Source organism: Podarcis liolepis (assembly GCF_965112155.1).
Source record: "Podarcis liolepis genome assembly, chromosome: 7".
Taxonomy (NCBI): Eukaryota; Metazoa; Chordata; class Lepidosauria; order Squamata; family Lacertidae; genus Podarcis; species Podarcis liolepis.
This window is the reverse complement of record NC_139561.1, coordinates 60,478,847-60,506,508: the sequence shown is the minus strand read 5'-3', so window position 1 is coordinate 60,506,508 and position 27,662 is coordinate 60,478,847. Positions and strand designations below refer to the sequence as shown.

Sequence of the window (27,662 nt, the reverse complement as noted above, 5' to 3'; positions counted from 1 at the left end):
CTGTAACTGACTGCTGTTCTCCAGGCGCACCAAAGATGTCTTGTCCACCCGTTCCCTCCCCTCCCCCCGCGGAAACCCTCTCTTTAGCGCTGAATCAGCAAACATCACTTGGGTCCCGCCCCCGCCCCCCCCCTTGCTCCCTTTGCTCCAATTCAGCGCTAAAGAGCAGGTTTTCTTGCGGAAAGCACCGGGACAAGTGGAAAGTCGCTTGGGTTTGCGCTTTCTAGCCATGGAACAAGCCCCGAGGATGGTAAACACCCAGGACCCAGTAATAGGCCTGCTACTCCTCCTCTCTTGCTCACTTGACTTTTCCTTCTTTCAAAGCTTTCATGCAATTAAAAAGCAAGGTTAGCTATTAACTCTAGAATACTTTATAAGCTTCATGTCTTTTATGATCAGGCTTCCTATCACTTGGCCTTGGTGCCCCCGCTATAGGCCTAGTCGCTCTGTTCATTCTTCTGATTCTGTGCTGATTCATCCCATGGTTTCTTGCACTTTATTGTTGCCCTTTTTCTCTTCCAGGTGCTTAGAATTCTATTCTGGAACACTTGCAGGCTGCCCCTCACACTGTATGATTAAATCTCTGTTACATAAGAACATAAGATGAGCCTGCTGGATCTTTATGCCCCATCTAGTCCAGCATCCTCTTCTCAGTGACCAACCAGGTGTCTGGGGAAAACCAGCAAACAGGATTTGAGCACTGTTGCCTCCTGTGGCTTCCAGGAGCTGGTATTCAGAAGTATTGCTACCTCTGGCTGTGGAGGTAGAGCATAGCCATCATGGCTTGTAGCCATATTCACAGAAGAGAGGGTTTTTTGCAGGAGATTCATCACCCAGATCCAAACATCTATACATACTCCCCCCACACCCACGGGAAAACCAACCAATTGCATAGAAAAATATTTTTATTTTAAATTAAATGTTAAAAAGTTATGCATAAAGAGTTTTGAGTATTTTCATCTACTGTATAAGGAACTGTCCATGAGAGAGTCAGATTTCTTCAGACATGCTTCTCTGCCTGTCTTGGGGCAATTGAAAAAGAGACTGGGCAGTTTACCTACTGCTCCCCACTGGGACATATTAAGAAGAGGACAACCTGGGCAGAGGCTGATGTAGTCCATGGCAACAGGAAGGCACTAGGGTTGGAGAAAGTTGGTGCAGCCTATGGCAAGCTATATGACTGCTTCTGAAGGGAGACTGAAAATGTTTGCCCACATTGCAAAGAAAACCAACTGCTTCCAAAACAGTTTAGCACCATTCAATGAAAGCCGTCACTTGATCTGTAAGAACTCTTGGGTGGCTGAAGCATTTTAGCCCATTGGCTGGAGAAGCTATGACAGACAAGCCAAATTTCATGTGCCACAAGCCAGCCCAGTTAGCCGTGGCCTGGCTTCAGAGGGTAAAAAATGAACTGAATCCATAGTTGATGTTTGTGGGCCAATATGGAGGGGGATGCAGGAGGGTATGGGGGCAGGAAAGAAAGGTGTGCTGATCACCTTTGGTTTCACTTGACAAACACCCACTGCACCATTGCCATAGTAACTGCTGCTGGACCATCCCAGTGAGCCAGGTGTCCTCAGCCACAGAGCAGCCGCCTGAAGCACGCAGGAGGAAAGTACAAATGGGTGGCGCCAGGCACTGCTAGTCACGCATCAATATGGTTCTCTGGATGTGGCTGAGATGGGGAAGGCCACAGGCTGTGGAGCAGAGGGGTATCCTTCCCCCCCCCACACACACACTAAAAAGGTACAGATTCAGCTAAGAGTTCAATAGTGATAAGCCAAGAGAGAAGCTGCAGCAGTGCAGCTCATTCAGTCCTTGGTAGAGATTGCGGAGGGAGTGTTGGGAGTATGTGAGGATGGGATGCCAGGGCCTGCCAGCTCTATGGTTCCACTTCCAGGTGCGTGGCGCTTACTGTCCAGTGACCCAGGTACAGGCACCGTCTGCTTCAGCCACTCAATTTCTGCCTGCAAAGGAAGGAACAAACAAAAGTAAGCCATGCACAGCTCCCAAAATCCAAGCACAGGAACAGCAAGACATTGTGGAGCCTGTGGCAGTGGAGCAAAATGGCTGTTCTTCCCCCAGTCACGGCTGGTCAAGTTTATTTTGACACCCAAGGCAGAAAACCCCACAATTATCTCTTCCTGGATGTAACACCCCCCCCCCAATAAATTAAACAACAGTTTTCAGCCTTTCATGACCTCCAAAATCTGCGGCCTGAGGCAGCTGCCCCATTGTAACTATGGCAAGGTCAGCCCTGCTTGGCTTTGGTTATGTATCCCAACAGCAATTCTTTCTCCCTCCAAAGCCATTTCCTACCTGTAAGGCGGCCCGCTTGGTCTGCTCGCGTCCCAACTCCACCTTCAGATCCTCCATGTCTTTCCTGCAAGAAGAAGGAGAGATGTGAATTGGGGGACGGGGGACGGGACAGAGGACCAGCTCTCCTCCACCCCATTGTTGTGGGAGAATCCTCAAGAAATGTACAAACACACACTAACAAGTTAACTACAGCCAGCCTTCCCCAGCCTGGTGTTGTGAACTACAGCTCCCATCAGCCCCAGCCAGCCCCAGCTGCACAATGCTAAGGTTGGTGGGAGTACAGTTGTGCAGGCTGGGGCTGATAGGAGTTGGAGATCAAGACAGCTGAAAAGCACCAGGAAGGCTTCTTTCAGGAAGGCCCTGAGCAGATGAACAATGACACCACCAAGCCGAATGCATGACTTGTGACATTGCTTTGTGCTTGTCCACTGTTGTGGGCAGGAGAGGTTTCTCCAGAGCTTCTGGAATCTCTGCCTGGAAGAGAAGAGGAACCTGCCCACCGCTGGCCCACCTCACCGATGCTGTGCACGCATCAGGTCCATCATGGTCCTCAGAGACCGGAGCTCTGCCTTGAGATCATCCAGAGATGCTGGCTGTTCCTCTGTTTGTGACGCCTCACAGGTTACAGCTGTAGGCTCTTCTCTGGTGTAACTGGACTGCTCCTTCAACTGCCAGGGGAGAGACAGATACAGGACAGAGAGGGTTGGAAGGGACTGATGCTTCAATTCCTCCATGGCCCAAGGCTCCCAACCCCCATAGTAAAACAAAGGCAGGCAATGGAGGGCTGAAGTCCACCAATCAGAGAATCTTAGAATTGTAGAATTGGAAGGGACCCCAAGAGTCAGCCAGTCCAACCCCCTGCAACGTAGGAATCTCAGCTAAAGAATCCCCAACAGATGGCCATCCGACCTCTGTTTAAAAACCTCCAAGGAAGGAGAGTCCACCACCTTCTGAGGGAGTCTGTTCTGCCGTTGAACAGCTCTTACTCTAAAAAGGTTCTTCCTAATGTTTCATCATAATTTTCTTTCTTATAATTTGAATCCATTGGTTTGGGTCCTCCCCTCTGGAGCAGCAGAAAACAAGCTTGTCCATCCTCCATTTGACAGCCCTTCAGATACTTGAAGATGGCAATCATGTCACCTTTCGGTCTTCTCTTTTCTGGGCTAAGATCCTGAAAATGGTACCCAGAAAGGAGGAGGAAACCATGGACCGCATGACTGTTCAAACCAGTTTAAGCCTATTGTGTTGCTACCTCACACAACTCACCAGTTCAGGGCCTTTAGCTTTCTCTGTGGAGCTCGAGGGCTGGGTTGATCCCATCTCGTCCTGCAACAGCCAATAAGAGAGAGAGAGATTTGGTGCCAGCCATCATCAAGACTAGCCATGTTTTAATTTGTATTTAAATATGCTTGTTTTAATTTATATTTCACAAAATTTATACACCACTCAATTGTGAAAAACCACAAAGTGGTTTATGAACAAAATAAAACAATATAATTATCAGTTAAAACAATTAGAAGCAACTATGTAGAACATTAAAAAAGCAATAAACTAAAAACAGATTGCAACACACACCAACATCCTGCACATCTGGATAGGGCTTCCTAAACAAAAAATGTTTTTAGCAGTTGCCGAAAAGAGTGCAGCGAAGGGACCTGTCTGATATCAATAGGCAAGGGGTTCTAAAGTGTGGGTGCAGCCACACTAAAAGTTTGATTTTTTTACAAATGCAGAGCAGGCATCACATGGCACCTGTGACAGTACCAGTTCTGCAGATCGAAACAGGCGTATATGGGGTAAGGCAATCTCACAGGTAAACGTGTCCCAAGCTGTTCAGGGCATTATATACCAATAACAACACCTAGAACATGGCCCGCTAGCAAATCAGTGACCAGTGCTGATCTCTGAGCACAGGTGCTGTATGTGGATGAGGTCTCACTCCTGACAGCAATCATGCTGCAGCATTCTGCACTAACTGCAGCTTCCGGATCGAGCACGAGGGAAGCTGCACATAGAGCACATGCTTTGCTTCCTCTACTCTGAAGCCGCTGTTTAAAAAGGCACAAGATCCCATCCCTTTAACAGCTCTCTTCCTCCTTCCTTGAGAACAGTTGGCTGGGGGTGGGCAGGGAGTGGCAACAACTCACCAGTGAGCTGGTCATCAGCTGGCTGGGTGGCCTCTTCCCTGGTACTTTAGGGCGGCTGGCTGTTGGGTGGCTCAGTTTGGCACTGGGAACAAGGACGGCATCAAAAGTGTTGATCTCTAGAATGGAGAAAAGTGGCGCTATTGGGGAGCAAGCACAGCTACCCCAGAACCTCAGCCAGGGAGTGCAATACTGGCCAGAGGGAGATCCGTCATTCCCAAAGCAAGCCCGGGAAGAGACGGCATGGGCTGGAGTTTGCAATGCCCTGCCAGACCCCAAGCTGCTTCTCCATGACTCTGGAGAAGGAGAGGAAAACAAGAGCTCCAGGGAATGGTTTAATCATATACCAGCAAACTGAGGTTGTGCAATTAAGCTGGATTTGGGCTCTTTTGCAACACCCTCCCTCCTGCGCGCTCACTGCCCTGCCCATCACATGGATTTTTTGTTGGGGCGGAATAGTAAGAAAAATGATGGGGAGACACCCTAAGAAGTGTGGGATACGGGCAACATGGGGTGGTCATATCACCACTGCACAAATTGATCAGAACGGATGCTCGGTTCACAGTGAGGTTGCGCATCCTCAGTGATTTTTTTTGTCAAGATAAAGGCTCAAAACAGAAGTCATTAGCCCCTACAAAAGGGGAGGACACTGGACTGTGGGAGAAGGAATTAAAGGGCCGGCACCTACCTGCTATTTTCTCCTTGCATTTTCCTTTTCCCACAGGGGTTGCTGTGCTGGGAACTGGAATGCCTAAGGATCTGGATCATCATCATGTGCAGAGAGAGAGACAGACAGAGAGAAATCATGGGAGGAGTGTTTCCAGCTTCCCACACTCTTGGCCTTTGGAAACCCCAGAAGAACCTGTTGCTGCAGAAGGACTGTGAGCCACATTATGGGATTGGTGTTTCTAGGACCAAGGTGAAACTATAAAAGCTCTGTGGATATTTTTGCTATTGGATTCTGGATGTTGTTTATGTAGTCTTGTTATATTTATAGTGCTGAAATGCTGTTATTTTCTACTGTGCTGTTTTACTATGTTATTATGAAATTGGTTTTTGGCTGTTTAATTTTGTAATGCATTCCTATTTTCTTTGTTGTAAGCCACTTTGAGCATGCCTTTTGTGTGTGGAAAAGCAGCATATAAATAAAAATGAATGAATGAATGAATGAATGAAGAGTTGCTGACTACTAAAGCCACAGAAACAAAGCAGGTACACCCAGCAAATTCACCCCAGACCCAAGCCAGCTAACTGCATCTAATTGGTTAAAAGAAAGTGGAGGTGGGTCAGGAGGGGGGGTGAAGGGATGAATCCAGGTAACACATGAATTTATCACTTCCCTCCAACTATCACAAAATCTGTATCGGAATCCATAAGACACAGAGCTGTCTTATACCAGCCTTTGCCAGCTTGGTACTGACTGAGGCCAATGGGAGTTGCAGTTGTAGCACAAAGCATCTGGAAAACACTAGGCTTAGGATAGCTGTGTAGTGGAAATTATAGTATATGATTTGATAGGCAGCCTACATGCGAAGAGATGTAAAAACTGTGAAAGGATATTGTTGGGAGAAATTGCTTATTCAGGCTGTATTAAGAATGTGTCAAGAGTGTTTGGCCTTGAGCTAGTCTGATAGAGAGTAGTAGGCACCCTATTCTTCAGCTCTGATAATACAGGCATGCCTCTCCTCTGAGATTGCGACTTAATTTCTACACATATACAGAGTGAATGCTTCTATATATGCTTGTGGACTCCACTTTTGTGAGTTCCCTGGCAGCTGCTATTGCTTTGACCAATCAAAGTTGCCTCAACATTACAATGTTGTATTTAGTGAAGAAATCTACCAGAGTGGCCTGATCCATCTGACTGGCAGCACTCTCCAGGTCTGGGGCAGAGTGAGGCCTTTCCCTCAAGCACTACCTGATATTTTTGGCTAGATACTGGAGCCGGGGCCTCCTCCTACGTGCAAAGCACCTGCTGTGCCAGAAAGCAAATAGCTAAGGATTTAAAAATTGCTCCCAGTCTTCCCTCCTACCAGCATTGTGAACCCCACTTAGGAGGGCATATCCCCCAAAGATCTAGGCCTGGCAGGGCACCAGAAGACATGCCAATGCTTGAGGTTGCCTGTAAACTCCACACTCTGCTAAACCAGATGTCTTTCTTTCCAGCCTCAGGTGGCAAATTCTACCTGCCTCTTACTTGCTTTTCTGGTTATGGGTCCATGTCCAATGACTCAAAATGAGATCATATCAAGTGCTGGCCGATCCCAGGAAAGAGGATGTGTGCACACTCTTTCCAAGACTCATCATGTCTTACTTGTGGGGAAGGTTGGGGGCTGGTTTGGTCTTAGCCGGCACAGGAGGAGGGGGAGCTGCCTTCTTGACCGGAAGAGGAGTCAGCCTAGGGCTTTCCATTTTCTTTTGTTCCTTTGAGTCTGCAAGACATGAATGAATGACTTAGGACACACAGTTATTGCAATATATCTCCTAAGGAAGCATTTCAATAATCTTTTGCTCATTATATCCTCAGCAGAACCATGCAAAGAAGGTCATGATGATTTTATTATTAATTTTAAAATTATTATTTCTGTTTGTATCCTGCTCTTTCTCCCAAAGGAGCCCAGGGTACACCGGGGGGGGGGGTAGAGATCAGTACAGCATCATGCCTGAGCCCAAGTCTTGCTTCAGCATCCTGCCGGCAAAAAAGAAGGCATGGAAAGGGCCTGTTCTAAAAGCAGAACAGGGAAGATGGAGGGCTGCATCCAATTCTAGCTTAAATGTCAATAATCTACATCTGATACCTTTCCCCCAGCAGCATGAATATTTATACAGAGGGAAGGAAGACCCTTGACCTGTAGGCAGAATATGGTCCACAGCCAATATTCCCACCTATCAGCTGTCCAGCAGAGAGCAGGTGAAAAGGGAAAAGGCTCTTGACATTTTGCAAAGTAAGCAATTGCAGCTCTTTCTGCTGCAAGATTGCCAAAGCAGAGGGGTAAATGCCTAGCAGAGAGGCAGATCTGTGTTCCTTCCAAAGAGGCAAGAGACTGTCCATGCATTTTGCAATTGCACACATGCTATTTGGCGGGGTGGGGGGTGGGGTTTGAATTGCACTTTGAAGTTGGAGGCTCTGAATAGCAGTAAGGATGTGAGGCAGCACTTGCAATTCAGCTGTGCATTCAAGTTTGAATGGTTCCACAGGGATTACCCTGCTCTGTTCTTTACAGTGGTACCTTGGGTTACATACGCTTCAGGTTACATACGCTTCAGGTTACAGACTCTGCTAACCCAGAAATATGACCGCAGGTTAAGAACTTTGCTTCAGGATAAGAACAGAAATCATGCTCCGGCGGCGCGGCAGCAGCGGGAGGCCCCATTAGCTAAAGTGGTGCTTCAGGTTAAGAACAGTATCAGGTTAAGAACGGACCTCCAGAACGAATTAAGTACTTAACCCCTGTATCTTTAAACCAGACTTGGGCCAGACAACCCTGCGAAATGGGGGACTGCCTTCTCAAAGGGAACTCTTCTGCTCCACTTTGCAAGAAACATGATTGTTCTGCTCAGAACACAAGCAAGCACCAAACCACAACAGGAAGAGGAAGATCTGCACACCTCTGCCTTTGTCTCGGCTGTTGCTGTGCAAAGCCAGGGCTGCACATGCTCCACACAGGCACCCTGGCCCTCTGCAAAAGGTCAGCCAGCAGCTGCCTCCTCACCTTTGTGGTCTCCAGGATGTTTCGTCTCCACCTTGCCACCTTGGAGGACCTTCTTCCCTGGCTTGGGAGCTTTTTCTATTTTTCAAAAAAAAAAAAAAAAAAAGGAAAGTACTGTAAGATAGGTGATATGAGAAGTGAGGAGGAAAAGAAGAACAAGGCCAGGGGAACCTGTGTCCCAGCAGATGAGCTGCCAACTCCCAGCCAGCCAGCCTGGCCAAAGTTCAGGGGTGATGATAGGAGTTGAGGCCAACAACATCTGGAGGGCCACAAGATCCACAACCAGGCATCAGGGAGGATGGGGAAAGAAGAAGGGACAGCTTCCTGGGTCCTCTACACATTGACTGGCAGCAGCGCCTCTCTCCAGGTGGTCAGGCAAGGGGCATTTCCAGCCCTCCCTGGAGATGCGACCATTGAACTTGGGACCTTCTCTACATTGTGCTCTGCCACAGAGCTATGATCCTCTCCCCGACTGACTCCCCCTCGGCCCCTGCTTGCACCCGGACATTAAAATAAATAAATAAAGAGAGCCACAGATCCAATGGGCAGTGACGGCAACCCCCTTGAGCTACAAAATCCCCTGCCTGAGCCAAGTGGGAGCTTGTGACTTACCGGAGTCCTTCCTCCGCTCTGGTACCTTGGCTTTTATCTGTAGAAGAGAGAAAAGAGCAGCTTGACGGGGAAGGAAGGCGCTGGTGATGAGTCACCCAAAAAGAAAGAGCAGCCTCAGCACCTTAAGGCAAGCCAGGCTTGGGTTTCACTCCTGCACAAGTTCAGAGGCAGGAGAAGTCAAGGAGATCAGAGGCTCAGAGGAGAGAGAACAAGACAAGGGAACCTGCAGGATGGGAGTGAACCTTACAGTGCCCAGGTGGATGCTGAGCAAAGGCACACGGCAGCCTGCAGATTCTGCCAGCAACTGCATGTGGCAGCTTAGGCTGGTTGTCAGGACAGCCTTCCCCAACCTGGTGCCCGCCTATGCCAGCTGTGGCTGATGGGAGCTGTAGTCCAAATTGTCTGGAGGACACCAGGGTAGGGAGAAGCTGGCTGGATGAGGAGGCTCTTGCAGTCCTCCCTTGTGGCTCTTCAGCCATTCCAAGCCTGTGAAAGTGCTTCAGTGTTGTGTGGAGCAGTCAGCATCTCCCCTCCGCCCTGCCGATTCCTCCTGATGCAAGGGAGGTCAGGGGCCACCCAGTTCCTTACCTCAGGCTCCACCTGGGCCAGAGGCATGACAAAGTTGTCCGGGAAAAGCCCCTTCCGGCCACGGCACTCGCCTTCCCACCAACCCATATCCGCTGTCTCCTGCAACAAGGAAGAGGAAAGGAAGGATATGCACACAGAATTATTTTCCAACAATGAATTTAATCAAGAAGAATCATTCAGTTCAGTTGCACCAAAAATTGTTGTAATCTGTCCTTAGCCTACTGTTGTTTTCACCTTTTGAAAATCTTGAATCATTATTAACTCTTCTAATTGATAATTGTTTTTTTAAAAAATAATATTTTTATTTGTGTTTTTGATACAATTCCACATCAAGTAAGTGAACTGAAATAATGCAAAGGACACAAAAAAGAAAACTCTGAAATAGAAAAGAAATAACAATTTTAGGATATCGAAAAATAAACAGAAAACCATTAAGGAATTCCTCCATTGACCTCCTCTCCTCACATGGTTCCTTTTGTCTCCTCTTTTTCTCGTGTTTTCTTGGTTCACTCCATCTATCGCAACTACTTATATACACATTAGTTTTTTCTTACACTGCTGAAAATCTAACCATCCTACTAGGTTAATTGTTTGTTTGCAATACTTTTTCATATATTCAATAAAAGATATCCAGTCCTCCTTATATTTTTCATCATTTTGATTTCTTATTCTAGTGGTCATCCCTGCTAACTCCACATATTCTAACACTTTAATATGCCATTCTTCTTTTGTTGGTACCTTATTTGGATTCCATTTTTGTGCTAGTAATACATGTGCAGAAACCAAAATACACCTCTTCCACCTGCAAACCTCTCTCTCATATTATGACTCTGCTGATTCAAACTTCCTCATGAAGTCTTCCCCTACCCGTATTCCCAGCCAGGCTCTCAGGAGTTGTTCTAACCCAAGAGAAAGAAAATGGCTACAGCTCTTATCTTCTGATCAGCAAACAAAAATAACAATCACATTTTCATTATGCAAGGCAAACGTTCTGCCCCTCTCACCCTCCTCCACCTGCTGCATGCTTTTGGAAGTCAAGGGCAGGAGCAAGATAAGGTGTTTTTCTCCCCCTCCTAACACAGGTGTGTGTGGGGATCCCTCACTGGATCACCCAGCAGGAGGTAGCACTACTTTTTCCGGTGCCTACTAAAAACTTTTTTGGTTTAGACAAGCCTACGCAGAAACATTAAGAAGTTGACATGAGTCTTTTGTTATTTTAACCTTTCGAATGTCTTAAATTATTGCTGTTAATCTCACTAAGGTCATTTTTGTGTGTGTTGTCTTCTTTGCAAACCGCTTTGAGGGTTCTCTTGCCCCCAATCAAGCGGTGTATAAATTTCATTAAATCAGGTCATGCCCCCAAATTGCCAGTTTTGGGGAAGAAGTTCCAAATATAGTATCAGTGGTCACTAACACCCCCTAGAACACCTATGAAATAGCTGTTGTTTGGGTATTTAAGATTTAGAACAGTTAACTGGAGGACAGAGAGGGTTGCTTCCAGAGTGCCAGCTTCTTCCACCCACCCTTAAGATAAGGTCTGCTCCTCAGTGCCAGTTCCTGGGGAGCCCAAGTAGGGAGAGTAAGTGGCTCCCACACTCAGGGCCTGCTTGCTGGCTTCCCCAAAGGCATCTAGGGTGCCAACATGAGGATGGGGCTAGATGGGTCTCTGGTCTGATCAAGCAGCAAAGCAGCTCTTAAGAGCTGAAAACACTGTGCCCTTTTAGCTCCGAGCAGAGATGGGGCCAGGGCGCTTTGTGGGTGGCCCTCATATCATCGGGGAAGTTCCCCACCCCAACTTTCCCCAGGACTCCCACCTTGCTCAACAAAAGGACCAAATCGCCTTTCCGGAGGAGGAGCTCATCTTCATGCTCTGGTTCGTAATCAAACATGGCTCGGCAATAGACAGGAGCGTCACCTGCAGGTGGAGGAAAGCACAAACACCCCTGGATTGGATTCAGATATTTCTCTTGCTCTGGTCTGAGTGCTCTGAAGGCAACCATTCCCAGCTGGGTACCCTTCCAGATGTTTTGGACCAAACTCCCATCAGCCCCAACCAACATGGCCACTTTGGACCACAACTCCCATCAGCCCCAACCAACATGGCCACTTTGGACCACAACTCCCATCAGCCCCAACCAACATGGCCACTTTGGACCACAACTTCCATCAGCTCCAACCAACATGGCAGCTTTGAGCTACAACTCCCATCAGCTGCTTGGGGCTGAAAGGGGTCGTAGTCCAAAACATCTAGACAGCACTGAGTTAAAGAGGGCTGACTTGTCCACTGAAATGAAGCCCTCCACAGCATCCACACACCCACAGCAGCTTTCCCACACAAAAGGGCATCAGGTCAACCTCCCCATACCCTATCCCTCCCTTCCAGATGTTTGCAACCATCACTTCACTCTAGGCTCCCACCTGGGGCCTCACACACCCTAATATAGCTTGGCCCCCTACGCCACCTTTTTCCTCCCCTGCAACAACCCCATTCCAGACTGAAATGGAAAAATAGGCATTCCCTGCCTCATTTTCCTCTCTGAAAACCGCAGGAAGGCCCCAGTGCCCCCCCCCCCCAACAAAGGCAGCTCTGAGGTAGCAGAAGTCTATCTTGGTCACAACTCACTGGTCTGCGGAGCCTGGACTTTGGGACTCGCCTGCATCCGAGGAGGGGTAGGCTTCTCCAGGGTGTTCTCTACCTGGAGCAGGATCCAGGAAGCAACAGAAAGGGGTGCGGAAATAAGAAAGAAGGCTGTTGACACAAAAACACAAGCTCTGTGCAGCACCTGACCACTGCTAAAGAAACACCAGCAGTTGCTTCCTCAACCTGTTGCCCAGCAGATGTTTTGAACTACAATTCCCATCAGTCCCAGCCAGCAAATGATGCCCTTCTCTCTAGCAGAGAGCAGTAATCTTGACCCGGTGGTTGTTTTCTGAAGAGAAAACTGGCTTAAGAACTTACGGTACTTGGGTCAATGTAAAAGGTATTTCATTGCTTCCCACCTCCCAAAAAATAGAGATACTGATCCCTGGATTTAAACAGAGGACATTATCCAAGGGTGTTTCCAGATGTGGACAATTCTGTAGCACTCAGTCATTGCTGTTTTGCTTTAAGTTGCAAGTAAAATAGCAAAACTGCTTCCAGACCTTTTTAATCCAGGAAACATTCTGTAGCAGGACAGAAAATGTTTCCCTTTTCCCCAGCCCCAAATGTGGGGACAGGATCATTTTCATTGGAATCACAGTGTGTGTGCAGTGTTAAATATTTCCTTTCCCCACCTTGCTGCATCACTGATCATGATTGCCCCTTTAACAATGGAGGTGGGGTGGGAAGATAAACAGCTAAAAAGGCAATGCTATTTGAAGGGGTGATAGACAGAGAGAGGACCATAGAAAAGGAAATGGTTAGAGCTTCCCCTTCAGCCCTTCGGATACCGTTGGACTCTAGCTCCCATCAGCCCCAGCCAGCATGGACCGCAGTCAGCTGGGAATTGAAGTTCAGCAATAAATGGCAGGTCGTAAATTGGCCACACTCTGTGCTGGAATAATATATGCAGGCTGTAGTTACCAAAAATGGCTGTTGCATAGCCATGTGATGGGTTGTGCACACCTGGGGAAACTGCATGGCCGTTTTCCAGTGTGCTTTTTAAAAAAATGCTCCGTGGGAAAACAACAACAGAAGCTGAGCAGGGAAAACATGAGAGAGAGATGTTTTGCTCATGGTGTCATGCAGATACTCCATAAAAAAATCAATGAACAAAGCACAGCTGTCCCACGGGAGATGTCCTGTGTAGAAGCAGCGCCAGAGAGCTGCAGGGGGAAGACAACTACTTATGCAGCCTCAAAGGAAGAAGAACAAAAACCAGGACACTGATTTGCATATGCTAATATTTAGAATGACTTTAATTTAAATAGAAATGCAACACATCTCACAATAATAGTAATAATAATAATAAATAGCTGGTGTGAGTCTATTGCTAGTTTAACTTTCCAAAAGTCTTAAATTGTTAATTTTCCTCACTGGCAGTTTTATTGCTTTACTTTTTATTGTAAACCACTTTGAGTTTTGTTTTTTTATAATCAAGCAGTGTATAAATGTTAGGGGGGGAATCATTGTGGGGAAGGCTGGGACCTGGTGATCTATGGTCTGGTTGACATCCTGTGCTAAGACAAACCATAGTGTCAGGGCGCGGCAGCAAAAAGGAGCAAAGCAGTGGCCTAGACCCACTAAGCCTAAGGTCTTGCTGAGCATGTTGTGTGATCCAGACAGTGTGCCAGCTCAGCCTTGCTGTCAAAGTACTAACTGTCGATAGACAACATCCATTTAACATTTGTTTAAAAACCTGAAGCATTTTTGTTAGGGATTGTATGGAAAGATCTGCCAAAAAAGCTGAAAAATATCTTCAAGTATGCGACAACGGCCGCAAGAGTTCTAATAGCACAAGGATGGAAGACTGAAAAAAGCCCAACTAAAGAATCATGGCAAGAAAAATTGATGGACTATTTAGAACTGGCAAAACTGACATATAAGCTACGGGACAAGGATAACTGTGACTTTAAAGATGAATGGGAACCCTTTACAATGTATTTGAAGATGCAACAAAGTGAACTGGACTCCTTGGCTGGCTTTGAATAAACATTCACAAACTTTTCATTGATAATAATCAGCTAAATAGTTTGAAGATCTATATGCAGAAAACAGCATTCTCAGAGAAACCAAAGACTGGAACTGAGGGAAGCTGGGGGGTGGGGGTTGTGAGTTTTGTGTGGGAGGGTGGGGGGAGGGAGGGAGAAAAATGGGGGGGGGGAATAAGGATGATATGTTTTGTTTTAATTTTGAATTATTATTTTTAAGACAACATCAATACCCACTCCCATCCCTGGTTCAAACAGACCAGAGGGTCTTTCAAATAGAGGAGCCCTCGAAACACAGTCCCGTCCTCTGTGAAGGAGGGCACCTGAAGCCCTTCTGGTCCCAATGCCACGGAAGCACCTTCCTTCCGCTCACCTTCTCCGGCTCACTGAGGACGAAGGTCTCATTGGTCATTTTGGGGCGCTGCTTCCCCGCTCCGACTTTGGGATCTGCAAAAACCATCTCTGGAAGTTGACAGTTGAGGGAGGAAGGGTGGGGTCAGGTTAGCACTTCCAGTCAGGCCCTGCCTCTCTACCCCTTCTCCCTCCCTCTCTACAGACCTTAACCAGATCTTGAGCCTCCTAAAAGATGTGAGGGGGGAGTGCTTCCTGGATTGCATGGAAGCCCCAACCAAATGGAAGCACGCGCATTCAATTCAGATTATTCCCCCTCAGCTCTGCGCCACTCCCAACATTTATGTCACAGAGGCTGCAGAGGCACCGGCGCCCCCATCCCCACCCACCTCCACAACATGCCCACCCCAGGCCCTGTGCTCCCCCCACCTGAAGGCAAGCCGTTTAGCTCTTGTACAAAGTTGGATGGGAAGGCTCCCAACTTCCCGTTCTTCTTGCCCAACCACCAGCCGTCTTCAATCTGCAGAGGAAGAGGACAAAAAACAGCCGTTGTCATTCTGGAAGGGCCTCCGCCTTCCTGTTGCACAACGCACCACCGGCCCACAGAAGAGAAGTGGCAAAGAGTCAGGCAAAGAGTCCCAGGGTCCCTGTCCAAATACATCGGGTGCCCCCCTAACCACCTCCTACCTCCCTGGATGCACCCAGAGATTTGATGGAGACACAAGATGAAGGCTACAATGCAGGCTTATGGTGCCCTCATGGTGCCCCAACGGGAAGGGAAGCTCGTGAGCAGGACCCAAGTGCAACTGCAACACTTTCCCCACTTGCAGTTCGAGGGAGCCTCCCAAATTTCACAACTCTCATTTTTAGGGCATCATAATCTGGGGGTGGGGACTGGAGACACACAACTGCCAAAGGAGTAAGACTGCCTCTATAGTACCTTCACCAGATGAAGTACCTTTCTATTTGGAGGCTGCTTTGGTGCATATGGTATAAGCTGGCACTTCATTGGGTAGGGGGACAAGGAGAGAAAAGGAGAAATCCAACTTGTAGCCTACTATTATTCCCCTTCATTTTGATACACTTTTGATTAAGGCCAGTGGGATCAGAAGAAGATGGCCTGTGATAATAGCAGACAGCAGAAGATCTCTCCCAGGCAGGAGCCAAATATTATAAATGGGTTGTTGGCAACCAATTTTTTTTTTAACAATTAGACAGGAAATGACAGATTTGTCATAAACTGGGGGTGGAGGGAGAATACCTTTTGATGGCATTGGTGCCCTGTGGATGCTGCAAAAACATCCACCCCAAAAACCCTTGCATGAATGAGAAGCAGGGCACCCACATGGAATTTTCACCTGGAAGCACCCTAAGCCTCCAACAGCACTTCCCCATCCTTCTACCACATACTTGCTCCCCTACCTCACCTCCTCCAAGATCTGCACCACTTCTCCGGGGCACAACTCCAGCTCATCGTCCTTTGCTGGGGTGTAAGAGAAGGTGACCCGGCACCAGCGCTCCTTCACAGCTGGCAGCTTGTTCACAGCATGGACTACAGAAAGGATAAATGTGGAAGGCAGGAAGCAATAAGACAAGGAGAACAGAGAACATGACCACATAGCTAAATTCCAGATGGGCACCAGAGGGGGATTCTTCTTTTCCCATGAATAAAACTTGCCTTGGAGAATAGTGGCAGGACAGTAATATAAAACAGGTGATTGCATTATACTGATTTTGACACCTGCTAAAAGCTTTATTTAAGCAAGCCTACCCAGACATAGTGTATATTGTGCATATTTGCTCTTAAACACTGCTTGATTTTATATAATGTTTATTATTTCTACTTGTTTTTAAAGCCCATTGATCTTATTTTCTTATGATTATTTTATACTATTTTACGTCAAGCGCTGAGAGATTATTACTGTTTTCTGGTTAAGCCAGAGATTTCCAAACTATGTTGGGACACATTAGTGTGTTGGCTCCCTGCACTCCTCCTGGGACTGGAAAGGGGCGCTAGTTTAACCTCCGGTTTGCTAGTAAAACTGAATTAATTGTGTTGTGAAATGATGCATGTCTAAAAAGTGTGTCACCAACATGAAAAGTCTGGAAAGCTGTGGGTTAAGCTGTCAATAAATCTTGTAAAAGAAATATGTAGGTTTAAAGAGTCGGAATGCGTTCTTGGGAGCAGGTGTTCTCTTAATATCACGATGGCAAGAAAGTTTTCCATGAAAATTGTAAATCCAGATTAAATGGGGGGGAGTGATAAACTGTATCTGTGATGTCAACAACATAGCCTGGTTACATTGCCAAAAACCTGTGTGCCTGAGCAAGGACAATCTCACAAATGCATCCCATCTGGAAGCACTCTAGGAACAAAGAATGCAGAAAAGAAGTTCGATAAATTTTGACAGATCCCTTTGCTCTCACAGCCCAGTAGGATTAATCAAGAGCAGCCTTCCACAACCTGTTGGCCTCTGGCCGTTTTGGACCGCAACTCCCATCATCTGTCCTGCTGAAACACCTGGAGGGCATCAGTTTGGGGAAAGCTGATTTAAATGAAGCAAGCCAAGAGCTGAACTTGCCACTGGCCTGTCATGGCCATGCCCCAGGCTTCAGGCCCCAACTGGCACTGATCCCTGCAGCCGTCCATCCTTTTACAGTCAGGGCACATACACGGTTTCAGATGCACATGTTAAATCTGAATATATACCATCCTTTCCTGCAAAAAACAGTGCTCGTTCCAAAATCGATGTGTTGCGCATCAGTGCAGCAAAAGCAAACCCAAATTCAAACTGCATGTGCTTAAAATGTTTGTTTTTTCTGTTTTAAAAAATCAACGATGGCAAACAATTTTGCCATTTGTTCCAACATCTCAGGAATGTAGAAGCTTTTGAAAAGCAAGGAATGAAATGCGGGCAGGCAGGAGAGAGAGAAGAGGACTCTTAAGTATGTGTTTCATCACTGAAGTGTGACACCCAGCCTTCTCAGCCGTGTAGCGAGAACTTCTGTGCTGTTCAAGATGGTCATCATAGCTATCATACCCATGCTCCGTTCAAGACCATACAGCAAAAAACTGAATTTTTGATGACCTCTATCCTATGCAGCCATTTTGGCCTCAGTACTAAACCATTTTCCACTCTCCCCATCACCAACACCTTTGCTTACTCAAAAGTTTGCTCACTACTTTGTGGCCTTTTTGTTGTGCATAATAAAGGGAGTGCAGTTGTGTGTCCCCCCCCCCTTTCAAAATAAAAGCGGCAGTTTAACCCTTGGTCAGTAACACCAATAAAACCTATGTTTAGCTTATTTGGTGAAATTCCACCCAAGAGTAGCTGATTATTGGACATGCAGAAGATTAGCATATAGCAGTCCAGGAGATAACATTCTCACAGCTGTGAAATAAGGTGGCACCACTTTGGCCATGCTCCACAGAGCCACTGGTTCAAACTCTGAACTGCCTTAGCTGCAGCACTGATGGAAAGAGACCCATACCGTTTTGAGAAAATGCCAAGCCCCACAGGTACTGTGCCGAAACATAAATAGAACCTCCAGCAAGGTCTTGGATTTCCTAAAGGCCACAAATGCCACCTTACACTTGCCTACTCCCCACCAGCACTCGATTAAATAGAACTTTGCTTTTTTTATAAAAAAGAGGGGAAAGTCATGGGCAAAAGTTTTTTACGTTCCTTTTAAAGATAGTCCCTCCCCAGTTGTCCTTAGTTTGAAGCTTCAGCACTGGCCTAAAGTAACCCCCCCCCAACAAAAAAATACACTCACCACTGCGAATGGATCGGGGGTATCGCTGGGTGCCATCAGCTCGGAGGCTCACTGGGATTTCCTGAGGCAAGGGGAAGAAAAAGGTGCCTGTGACTAGGAACAATGAAATGGTCAGACAGCAGGAGGAGAGAACAGCCTGGAGGGATGGGAGGGCAGGGTCTCCCTCCGGCATCTTGTTTCTTACACAGAGCCAGGACTCAAAACAACCAGCTTAAGGTTGCCAAGTTTGCTGATGACACTAAATTGTTCAGGGTGGTTAAAACAAAAAGGGATCATGAAGAATCTCTCCAAACAGAGCAAATGAGCAATAAAATGCCATATGCAATTCAATGTCAACAAATTACAGTATGTGATGCATGTCACTTTATATGTGGACAGGGCTTCTGTGTCCAGACTGCACTCCTGTCTCCCTCCACCCATTCCCAACAACTTGTTGGCTGTCAGAGAATGCATAGAGTCATAGAGTTAGAAGGGATCCCAATGGTCATCTAGTCCAACCCCTGCCAAGCAGGTATCGCAGCTAATGGTGACGTTAAATCACCACATCCAGTTTGCACAAAGCTAGCAATTTGAGACTTCCTGTTGTAGTCATGTTTTCATGCTTCTTCTCCAATTGATTCAAGCACATAATTTAGAAAGAGGATCTAAACACACAACTTGCTATTCACAGGTTATACAACATAAGTCAAAGGGAAACTCTTTATTAATTGAGGAATCCCCTTTTACATGTGCGTTGAGGTAAGGAACAGACATACCATAAAACATATATAAACAGTACAAAAAACCGACAGCAACATAGGAAGCTGCCTTATACAGAGTCAGACCATTTGCCCATCCAGCTCAGCACTGTCTGCACTGACTGGCAGCAGAGGCTGGCAGGAGTCTCTCCTAGCCCTCCCTGGAGGAGATGCCACTGGGGACTGAGCCCAAGACATTCTGTTTGCAGAAGAGTGTCTGCCTTGCAAGCAGAACATCTCCCTTCCAAATGTCAAGAGGTTTAAAATGAACACCTTTGCATCCAGCTGGGAAAACTTATGAGGGCCAAATTCCCTTCAATGCAGCTATCAAGTCCCTCTCATCTCTCAGCTGGGATGCTGTTCCACGGAACAGAGGAAGCCACCCTGCTCTAAGCCACTGTGGAGCAGTGGTATCTGATGTTTGGGGGCCTTTAAGGAAGACCCACCTCTCCCATAGAACACAGTGACTTCCTGGGTAGTGAAGGGACCAGGTAGCCCCTCAAGGAACCTGGCTCTTAACTGTGAAGGGCCTTCAGTACTAGCCCCAAATTCACTAGAGGTGAACCAAAGTTGGGAAGAAAAGCCAGGAGTCTCCTGCTTCTATTCCCTGCTCTCAAGAGACAAAGCAAACGAGCATCACCACTGGAATGGCTGGCTGGCCTGCTCCACTGAACAGGTGGGAGTGCAGCCTGCAAAGGAACTGCCCCCTGGAAAAGATAAACATCCAGAACTCAAAAATCGGAAGAGGCCTCTCCCCCTTTACCTTGCGGAAAAGATAAGGGTTCTGGGTCAAAACAGCCATTCTGGAGAGGACGCTGGGGAAAGCAGGCACCTACCTCAGCTATATAGGGGGCGGCTTGTGGGCGTGGCTTCAAGTGCTTCAGCACACACCTTGTCACCTGTCTATGCTACAAAGCAGAATGGAACGACCCTTCTGGCTCCTCCCCCCTCAAGGAACCTTGGGAATTGTAGTTCCACGTGGCAGCAAACCTGTAGTCCCACAGAACCCTCAACACCTCCATAAACCACAATTCCCAGAGTTCTTTGGAGATGGGCTATAATGCATGCTTTTTTAAAACAACAACATTAAGGCAGATACTTTCCTGATGGGTCTTTATATGGCCTTCTGAAGATGCTGGATTTAACATGGGTTCAAATCCCACCTCTTCAGCCATGAACTTAACTGAGCACGTTCAGGTAGGTCCCTGCCTCTCAGCCTCAGTTTGTCATTTGTAAAATGGGCCTGCCTCAGGGGGCTGTTGGGAGGACAAGTGGTTGTTTGAAAAGCTCTTTTACCCTAGAATTAGGGCAATTGTACGCAGGTATTGAAGTCAAAAGCCGATGCCTGCTTTCATGTGTTTTTCTTCTCATGCCTCTTCGTACCCTGCCTGCAAGGCTTGTTTATTGGGTTCCATTCCAGCAAAGAAACACACAGAGCTAAGAGCTGATAACGTCACCTGGCAACTTGCCCATGGAACTGTGGGGAACCTGCCACTGCAGAAACAACTAGCTCCCGTTTTTCAGAAAGGGAAGGGGTCCCCTTTATCAGAAGTGGGGGGAACTCCTGATAAAGTGGGAAAGGCCCTGAGAACAATTGGAGCAACAAGCAGGCGGGACTTGGTGAAAGGGGAAGGAGTGTCACTTTTATGGCATGTGAGGCAAAGGTGCTCCTTGCCAGGGTGTGTGTGTGTGTATGTGCCTGCTTTTCACTGGTGCTTTATATTATTTCACAGAATAATGGGTGCGGACTGGGGCACCCTGTTCACCCTCCTGCCACAAAGGAGGACTCTAGCCGATTGTGACAGGACAGACCTTCTGTCTGCCAGGAGTGATGCACTGGGGGGAGGATGTTTTTCAGACACCTTTGCCTGGCAACCTACAAGGAACTGGAGCTTTTTCGAGGAAATCAGGAACTGGAATGGCAGGTGCAGACCCTGCCCCAAGAGCTGTCTATGTTCAGCAACAGGTGGGGGGCAGGGAGACTTAGTGCAAGTGGCCTTAACCCTGTGCTGACATTCTGTATGTTCAGAGATGTGCAGCCAGGGGAAGATGTTGAGGTCACCTAGGCCTGCATTCAAGGTGGGCCTCCATTGTGGCCCACATGCAGTACAATCCATGGTGCATAAGACTCTGCACATGCATTCTGTTTAGGGCTGGCTCTGTCATAGGGTAGAGGGAGGCACCTGCCTCGAGTGGCAGATCCTGCAGGACAGGAGAGCAGCAATAGTCAACCTCTTCCCTGGCATGCTGTCTTGTTGCTAGCTGCTTGCGCTGGTTGACCCTCTTGCCTGGTTGAATTTCTCCCATGCATTACCATTGGCATCATTCCCAGCCAAGGAGGCAGTCAGCCCAGGACATGCACTGCAGCAGGCACTGCCTCTCTCTGTGTGTGTTTTGTTCTGATCATGTGATGCAATGCCACCCAGGCAGCTTGGGGGAGTGAGCAGTGGTGAGATGTTGGAGGGCAGAATTGTGTGCACCCTGCAGCCTGGCCTGCACACACCACCTAAGATAGCTGATTGCCCTCAGGTGCAATGGAAAAGTCTGAGTCTTTTTAAAAGGGGGATTTGTTTGTACTAGCAGGCATAGGCAAACTCCGGCCCTCCAGATGGTTGGGACTACAATTCCCACCATCCCTGACCACTGGTCCTGTTAGCTAGGGGTGATGGGAATTGTAGTCCCAAACATCTGGAGGGCTAGAGTTTGCCTATGCCTGCATTAGGGCAACAGAGCCTGTTGATCCACTTTTAATTATGTAAACCTAAAGTGCTTGCTTGCTTATTTATTTATTTATTTATTTATTTTATTGCATTTATATCCCACCTTTTCCTCTCAGGAGCTCAAGGAGTACATAGCTCTCCCCCTCCTCATTTACGGTAATCCCCACAACAACCCTGTGAGGTAGGTTAAGATGATAGACTTCATCTGGCCCTGGATCACCCAGTGAGCTTCATGACCAAGGGAGGGGATTTGAACCCTGGTCACCCAGGTCTTAGTCCAATATTCTAACCACGATGCCACACTGGCTTGAATGCCTCCTACAAAAGAGCTGCAGCCTGGAGCCCCCCTTGGGCACCTGATGGCCAAAGCCCTGCTATTTATCTCGTAACACAGCCTAGTAAAGAACCAACCAGTGATCCCACTGGCTATTTGGACAAGGGTGTTCTGTTTGGCTCCGCACATGTCTGGCTCAGATGTGGGGCAGTCTGTGCACAGTGACACACAACATGTGCATTGAGTCAGGGGCCTTGCACAGCTGCCCATTTCCACACAGCCTTCTCCTTTGCAGCCAGCCCAGCTGTCTTGTTTGAGCAGCCGCAAGGCCAGGCAAACATTGGCAGGAGGCAGGTGACAGACATGGGTGTGTTGCAGCCCTTACAAGGTGAAACTGGGGGAACAAAGCACATCTTACCCAGCTCCATGCAGCTTCCCTTTAAACAAATTGTCCTCAGGGGTGCAAATTAGCTGGGGAAATAATTTGCATTATTTGGCCATGAACTCCAGCAAGAGGCAAATACCCAGTTTGTTATTTTGCAGGAATAGAACAAAGCTGAAGAGGGAGGAAAAGTCTGGAGGACCAGGCCTCGGGTGGAAAGGAAAAAGGGGCTCCTACACCTTTAATTGTTATTATAGAAGAGGGCAGCTTGTCATGCAAGGTGTAGGTTCCCTGTTCTACATGACTATTCACCCGGACACTTTACAGTATTCGTTTTCTTACATTTATATCCACCCCGCCCCCCATTCCTCCTTCATGGAACTCAAGGCGGCATATGTTTGGTTCCACACAGTTTTCAGTCTGGGTACTGACCAGAACCAGACCTGCTTAGCTTCAGCAAGGTCATGGCGTTCTGTGCCTTGGGGTTGTTCCTTGGGACACTGTTGCTAGAGAACTGCTTCACTGCTATAATGCCCAGTGCCAGAAGGGCTCAATTTGGGTTTGAAAAGCCTTTTCTCTGACCTCTCCCAAATTCCAAATAAATTTGTTTGAAAATGGAGACACTCTGTCTCTCGCTCTTTGGTATTCTTGCACCTTTAATAGTTGTAAAGAAGAGGAAATCTGCCATGCAAGTCACACCTGCCAAAAAAGATGCAGGAGGTGCCTGTCTGCTTTTGCATCTGGCCGCCAGAGAGCTGGTCCCGCCATTGGGCAGAGTGAGGCAGGCACATAAGGTGGCAGGTGCTGAGGGTCGGGAGACAGACACATCCGTGTGTGTGTGTGTGTGTGTGTGGTCACTCTGTAGGAGCTCAGGGGTAAGAGGTATATGGCGCATGTCACATGCTCAGAGGCACTCTTTCCCAGTGAGGGAATCTCATGTTCATTGCTGGATAATGGCACTGGGCACAGGTCCCAGGGCTAACGAAAGGCCTTTTCATGCATTTAAAGGTAAAGGGACCCCTGACAGTTAGGTCCATTTGCCGACAACTCTGGGGTTGCGGCACTCATCTCATTTTACTGGCTGAGGGAGCCAGCGTACAGCTTCTGGGTCATGTGGCCAGCATGACAAAGCCGCTTCTGGCGAACCAGAGCAGCGCATGGAAATGCCGTTTACCTTCCCGCCAGAGTAGTACCTATTTATCTACTTGCACTGCATGCTTTAGAACTGCTAGGTTGGCAGGAGCAGGGATCGAGCAATGGGAGCTCACCCTGTTGCGGGGATTCGAACTGTCGACCTTCTGATCAGCAAGCCCTAGGCTCTGTGGTTTAACCCACAGTGCCACCCATGTCCCTTTCATGCGTTTAAGCCATGGCAAATCCCAGTTTCCCTGCTGACAGGTCACTCAGTAATCATACCCGATTGTTGCTCCCTAATAGGAAGCTGCTTTGTTCTAAGTCAGACTATAGGTCCATCTACCTCAGTACTGTCTACACTGAATGGCAGTTGTTTCAAACAGTGGATGTTCCCAGCCCTACTTGGAGATTCCAGAGATTGAACCTGGGACCTCTGCATGCAAGGTCAATGTCCTACCCACTGAGCCAATGGCCCTTCTGAGACAGGTGCGACAGGCATGTTTGCAAACACGCAAGTCTGTCTCCACTTGTTCCTCATGCTTCTCAAGAGCACACTTAACACACCCTAGACACACACTTACCTGGGACTAAGCTACTTCCGAGGAGACATGCCTATGCCTGGAGTGGGAAGGGGTGTAAATGCTCACCTGCACAAACTGGCGAGGGAAGAGCCCCACCCGGCCCTCCAGCTCCCCTTGCAGCCATCCCTCTTCAGGGCCTGGTTGCACCTTCTGGATGATGTCGCCGGCAGTGATCTTCAGCTCATCACCCAGCTGCCCGTCAAAGTCCACCAAGACCAAGACCTCTGGAGGAGGAGGAGGGGAGAGAGAAGCAGGAAGAAGGTTTTCCCCAAAAGCCTCACTCAGCTATGGGCACTCCCAGATGACCTTTCTGTAGAGCATTCCTTCCAACTGGCCCTCAGGGAGGTTAGGCAACATTGCAGCTACGCACACACTGAGCCATTAAAGGAAGTTTCCCCCTCAAAGAATTCTGAGCACTGTAGTTTATTAAGGGTTGCTGGGAATTGTAATTCTATGAGGGCTAAACTTCAGAGCCCCGAGTCCTTTGAGGAAAAGAATGTGCTTTAAAAGTCTAGTGTGTACACAGCCTGCACCAAAGAGTCGCTAGTCCACACCTTCCAGTGCATTTACCTATCACTTTACTTATTGCAAAAGTCTGATCTTTTGGGAGAAGCAGGATCATTGCACAAAACTTCCCAATCAGCTGCAGTTGTGCAACCTAAAATTGCAGTTGCTTGGTGATTAAATCCCACCCCAAAAGAGTAATATTCTGCAGAAGCTGACTTTGGCAATATGGCGCCCTGAGCGAGGACAAACTTTGGTGCCTCACCCAAATAATATTTCACACTTATTTTCACAATGATTCAAGTTTGTTGAAGCACCCTCACACCTCTTACCTTCCATTCTCTGCATACTCTCAAGCGCACTATTTTGCACCCCCTCAGATCAGCACCCTCTGCAGGGAAACTGATTGCACCACCTTAAATCTGGCACTGCAGTCTAAGGCCACATTCACATCGTACATTGTACAGTTGGAATTGTAGAGTTGGAAGCGTCCCCAAGGGTCATCCAGTCCAACCCCCTGCAATGAAGGAATCTAAACTAAAGCATGCATGACAGATGTCCATCCAGCCTCTGCTCAAAAGCCTCCACAATCTCCACTATGATACCACTTTTAAAACTTCATGGCTTCCTCGAAAGAATCTTGGGAGCTGTAGCTTGTTATGGAGGTGGAGACCCATATCTCTCTCACAGAGTTACAATTCCCAGAGTTCCCTGGGAAGGGGGGTTGATTGTTTAATAACGCCTGGAATTGCACTCAACACACATAACAGACCACAGCACCAAGTGTTCTTTGAAGGGAGCCATGACTGTTTAAGGTGTTACCATATTGCTTTAAATGTATGGTGCAAATGTGGCCTAATGTTGGATACAAACCATGAAGTGGGAGTTGAATGGCAGTGCAATGTAAAAAAAAAAGTGGTCTGTGATAATTAGAGCTTAAGTGTATGTTAAACAAGGATAACTGTTATAATTGGTGATAATTTAATATTGCTGAGATTATTGTATAAGCACCTGGAATGGGGCAGGAAACCATTCACAAGAAGCAGTTATGGATGGCAACAGCCAGCTGGGGCTGATGGGACCTGTGGCCCAAAATATCTGAAGGCCACCTAGTTGGCCTAACCTTTTCCAAACAGGTGACTGGTATTTACTTCCCTTGCCCCAGAAGCAGCTTCTTCACAGGGTTGTGAGGCTGGGGCCCCTTCCATAAAGCAGCAATGGCCAGCCAGTGACCAGTGCATCAACTTCCAGCTGGTCCCCAAAGCAACCTTAAGTGGATCCAAGGAACCAGATGGTACATCCTAAGTTCTTTCTCCTGGGGGTGCAGTAAGGCAGGACAGAGAGCAGCCTTCACCAAATCCACAAGCCCTACTCTCTGGGGGCTTATCCACATTAACCTTTTGCCCCATTTTTTCTAGGCACAGGTCCATGCTTAAAAGCTCCTTGCCCAAGCATGGTTTCTTCATTTTTGACCTGGACTTGCCCCCACAATAACCTGCTCTCTAGGGCACAATCAGATCAAACATCAGTTTTGGTTTTCCACATATTGCTGTTTGCTCCAACTGAGCTTTAAAGAGTGGGTTTTTGTGAGGAAAGCAAAAAAGTGGGGTGCTTGGACATGGAGCTTTAAAGCGCAGACTGTGTCTGGAAAGAGCGGAGGAAAGGTAAGTGGATAAGCTCCGACTCCTCCCAATGGTAGCCGAATCTCACACAGTACCCTGCTAAAACCAGAAGCCTGAATGAGGAAAAAGGGGCTGGCCAGACCCTCTCTGCCTCTCCCTGTTAATTTCAAGCACTGAACATACACTGAAGGCCAAGCCAAGCTCTTTAGCCAGGCAAAAGTTCAGAGGGAGACCTGGCTGGGCCCTGGATGGAGGCAGAGGGGTCCAGTGATGCTCTGACAGAGACTGTGGCCAAGGTGAACCATCAGTAAAAATGGGGGCAGGGACCCTTTTATTAATTATGCCTTAATAACAGTTACATCAGTAACAATTAAGCCTGATTTACTTTTCTTTTTGCTCTGTCCTAGCAGTTACCTGAGGGTGCAGGGATTCTCATGTTTCCCTGGGATGCCAAGCATGCAGGCACACACAGAACCCTCCACCAGCAAGTTCAGTTTCATCACTTCAGTGGAAAAGGTGGGACCCCCACTGGGGTGGAGTCGGAGGTAAGCTCCACTGAAGTGGGCCTGGCAGTGGGCACCCTGTGCCCACACTGTTTGCTCTGGAACGGACTGCCACCCTCATAATCCTCAGACACTCAAAATGCTAAAAAAAAAATCTAAATCCCAGCCACAACACATATACATTATAGCCGTTCCCCTTTGACTCACATTAAACAAACCTATTTTACAAAAATAATGCCCTTTAAATCATTGACTTGCCAGAGCACTGAAGCAGTGAGCCAATTCAGTGTTATGTATCAATTGTAGTGTTCGCAGGAAATGTGATCCTACAGAACTGTATGCCATCACACAGCTGTGTAAGACGTGGCGGCCGGCGCAGCTGGCAGCACCTGTGAGATTTGTCATCTGGAAAGCCCAGGCAATAAAGAAATCATTCCAGCTCCAGCCCCATTCCCTGTAGGTGGCCCCTGAAACCTACCCATGGCAGCTCCTTCCTCACTTTCCGGCTGCCTCCCTCCGCATAGATCCAGCCAGCTGTGCCTTCCTGGGAAAAGTGGGAGAAGGAAGCCAGGCACTCCCTTTTTGAAGCTGGGAGGGAAGGCCCGTCAGGACAAGCCTGCCACACACGGAAGGGAGGGACAAGCCCAGACTAGGCAAACAGGCGAGGCGGGTTCCTGAGAGAGCCCAGGAAGGAGCAGGGAGGGCTCCAGGCTGCTACCGGGCAGGTAGGCCAGGCCAGGGGGTTTGCTTGCCCCAAATAGATGGGCAGAGCCTACCTGTGATGGAGAGGGGGGTAAGCATTGATGTGCAGGCCTGAAGTGTGGGTGGTTGCACCTGAGTGGGGGAAGCAGCCTTACTTAGGCACACCATCTTTCCCATCCTCAGGGTAAAATGGATGTATGAAAACTGGCATCTCTGCCATTGTAACTTACTATTTATATAGAGCCACTCCTTGGCAAGATACCCTAACTAAAAGGACAAACCCCTGACTTGAGCAGCTTACACTCTAAATGTCACTCAGAGGAGAGCAAAGGCCTGACAGGGAAGCATTAAATGGCTGTATCAATATTGT

The 27,662-nt window shown here is 47.8% G+C and overlaps 1 protein-coding gene and 1 long non-coding RNA gene across 3 annotated transcripts; one reads left to right on the top strand and one right to left on the bottom strand.

The window, feature by feature from the left end:
* Positions 1-165: 165 nt before the first annotated feature.
* Positions 166-1,736, top strand: LOC310710717. Its single transcript, XR_014528213.1, has 2 exons — positions 166-250; positions 523-1,736. It is a non-coding gene; the product is annotated as an uncharacterized lncRNA (long non-coding RNA).
* LOC310710632 (CD2-associated protein-like) lies at positions 888-27,244 on the bottom strand. 2 transcript variants are annotated; one of them, XM_083511612.1, is made up of 18 exons: positions 27,069-27,244; positions 24,028-24,185; positions 18,134-18,194; positions 15,784-15,908; positions 14,786-14,876; positions 14,379-14,467; positions 11,997-12,069; positions 11,188-11,288; positions 9,374-9,472; positions 8,786-8,822; positions 8,177-8,251; positions 6,778-6,895; positions 5,152-5,222; positions 4,467-4,582; positions 3,586-3,645; positions 2,836-2,987; positions 2,320-2,383; positions 888-1,967 (listed from the first exon to the last, which is right to left on the bottom strand). In XM_083511612.1, the coding sequence occupies exons 1-18, from the start codon at positions 27,070-27,072 to the stop codon at positions 1,812-1,814; spliced, it is 1,650 nt and encodes a 549-aa protein (XP_083367738.1). In that variant the 5' UTR covers positions 27,073-27,244; the 3' UTR covers positions 888-1,811. The 2 variants fall into 2 exon arrangements, 1 of the variants encoding a protein (XP_083367738.1); XR_014528166.1 differs by having other exon boundaries at positions 1,909-1,967; positions 2,831-2,987; positions 27,069-27,182.
* Positions 27,245-27,662: the final 418 nt, after the last annotated feature.

What these genes read in the sequence shown, in the direction of transcription:
- LOC310710632 (XM_083511612.1), bottom strand. An exon ending in TCCCTCGCCAGTTTGTGCAG is followed by an intron (nt 18,195 to 24,027) that starts GTGAGCATTTAC and finishes CCCTTGCCTCAG; the next exon opens with GAAATCCCAGTGAGCCTCCG. An exon ending in GCCCCCAACCTTCCCCACAA is followed by an intron (nt 5,223 to 6,777) that starts GTAAGACATGAT and finishes ATGATGATCCAG; the next exon opens with ATCCTTAGGCATTCCAGTTC.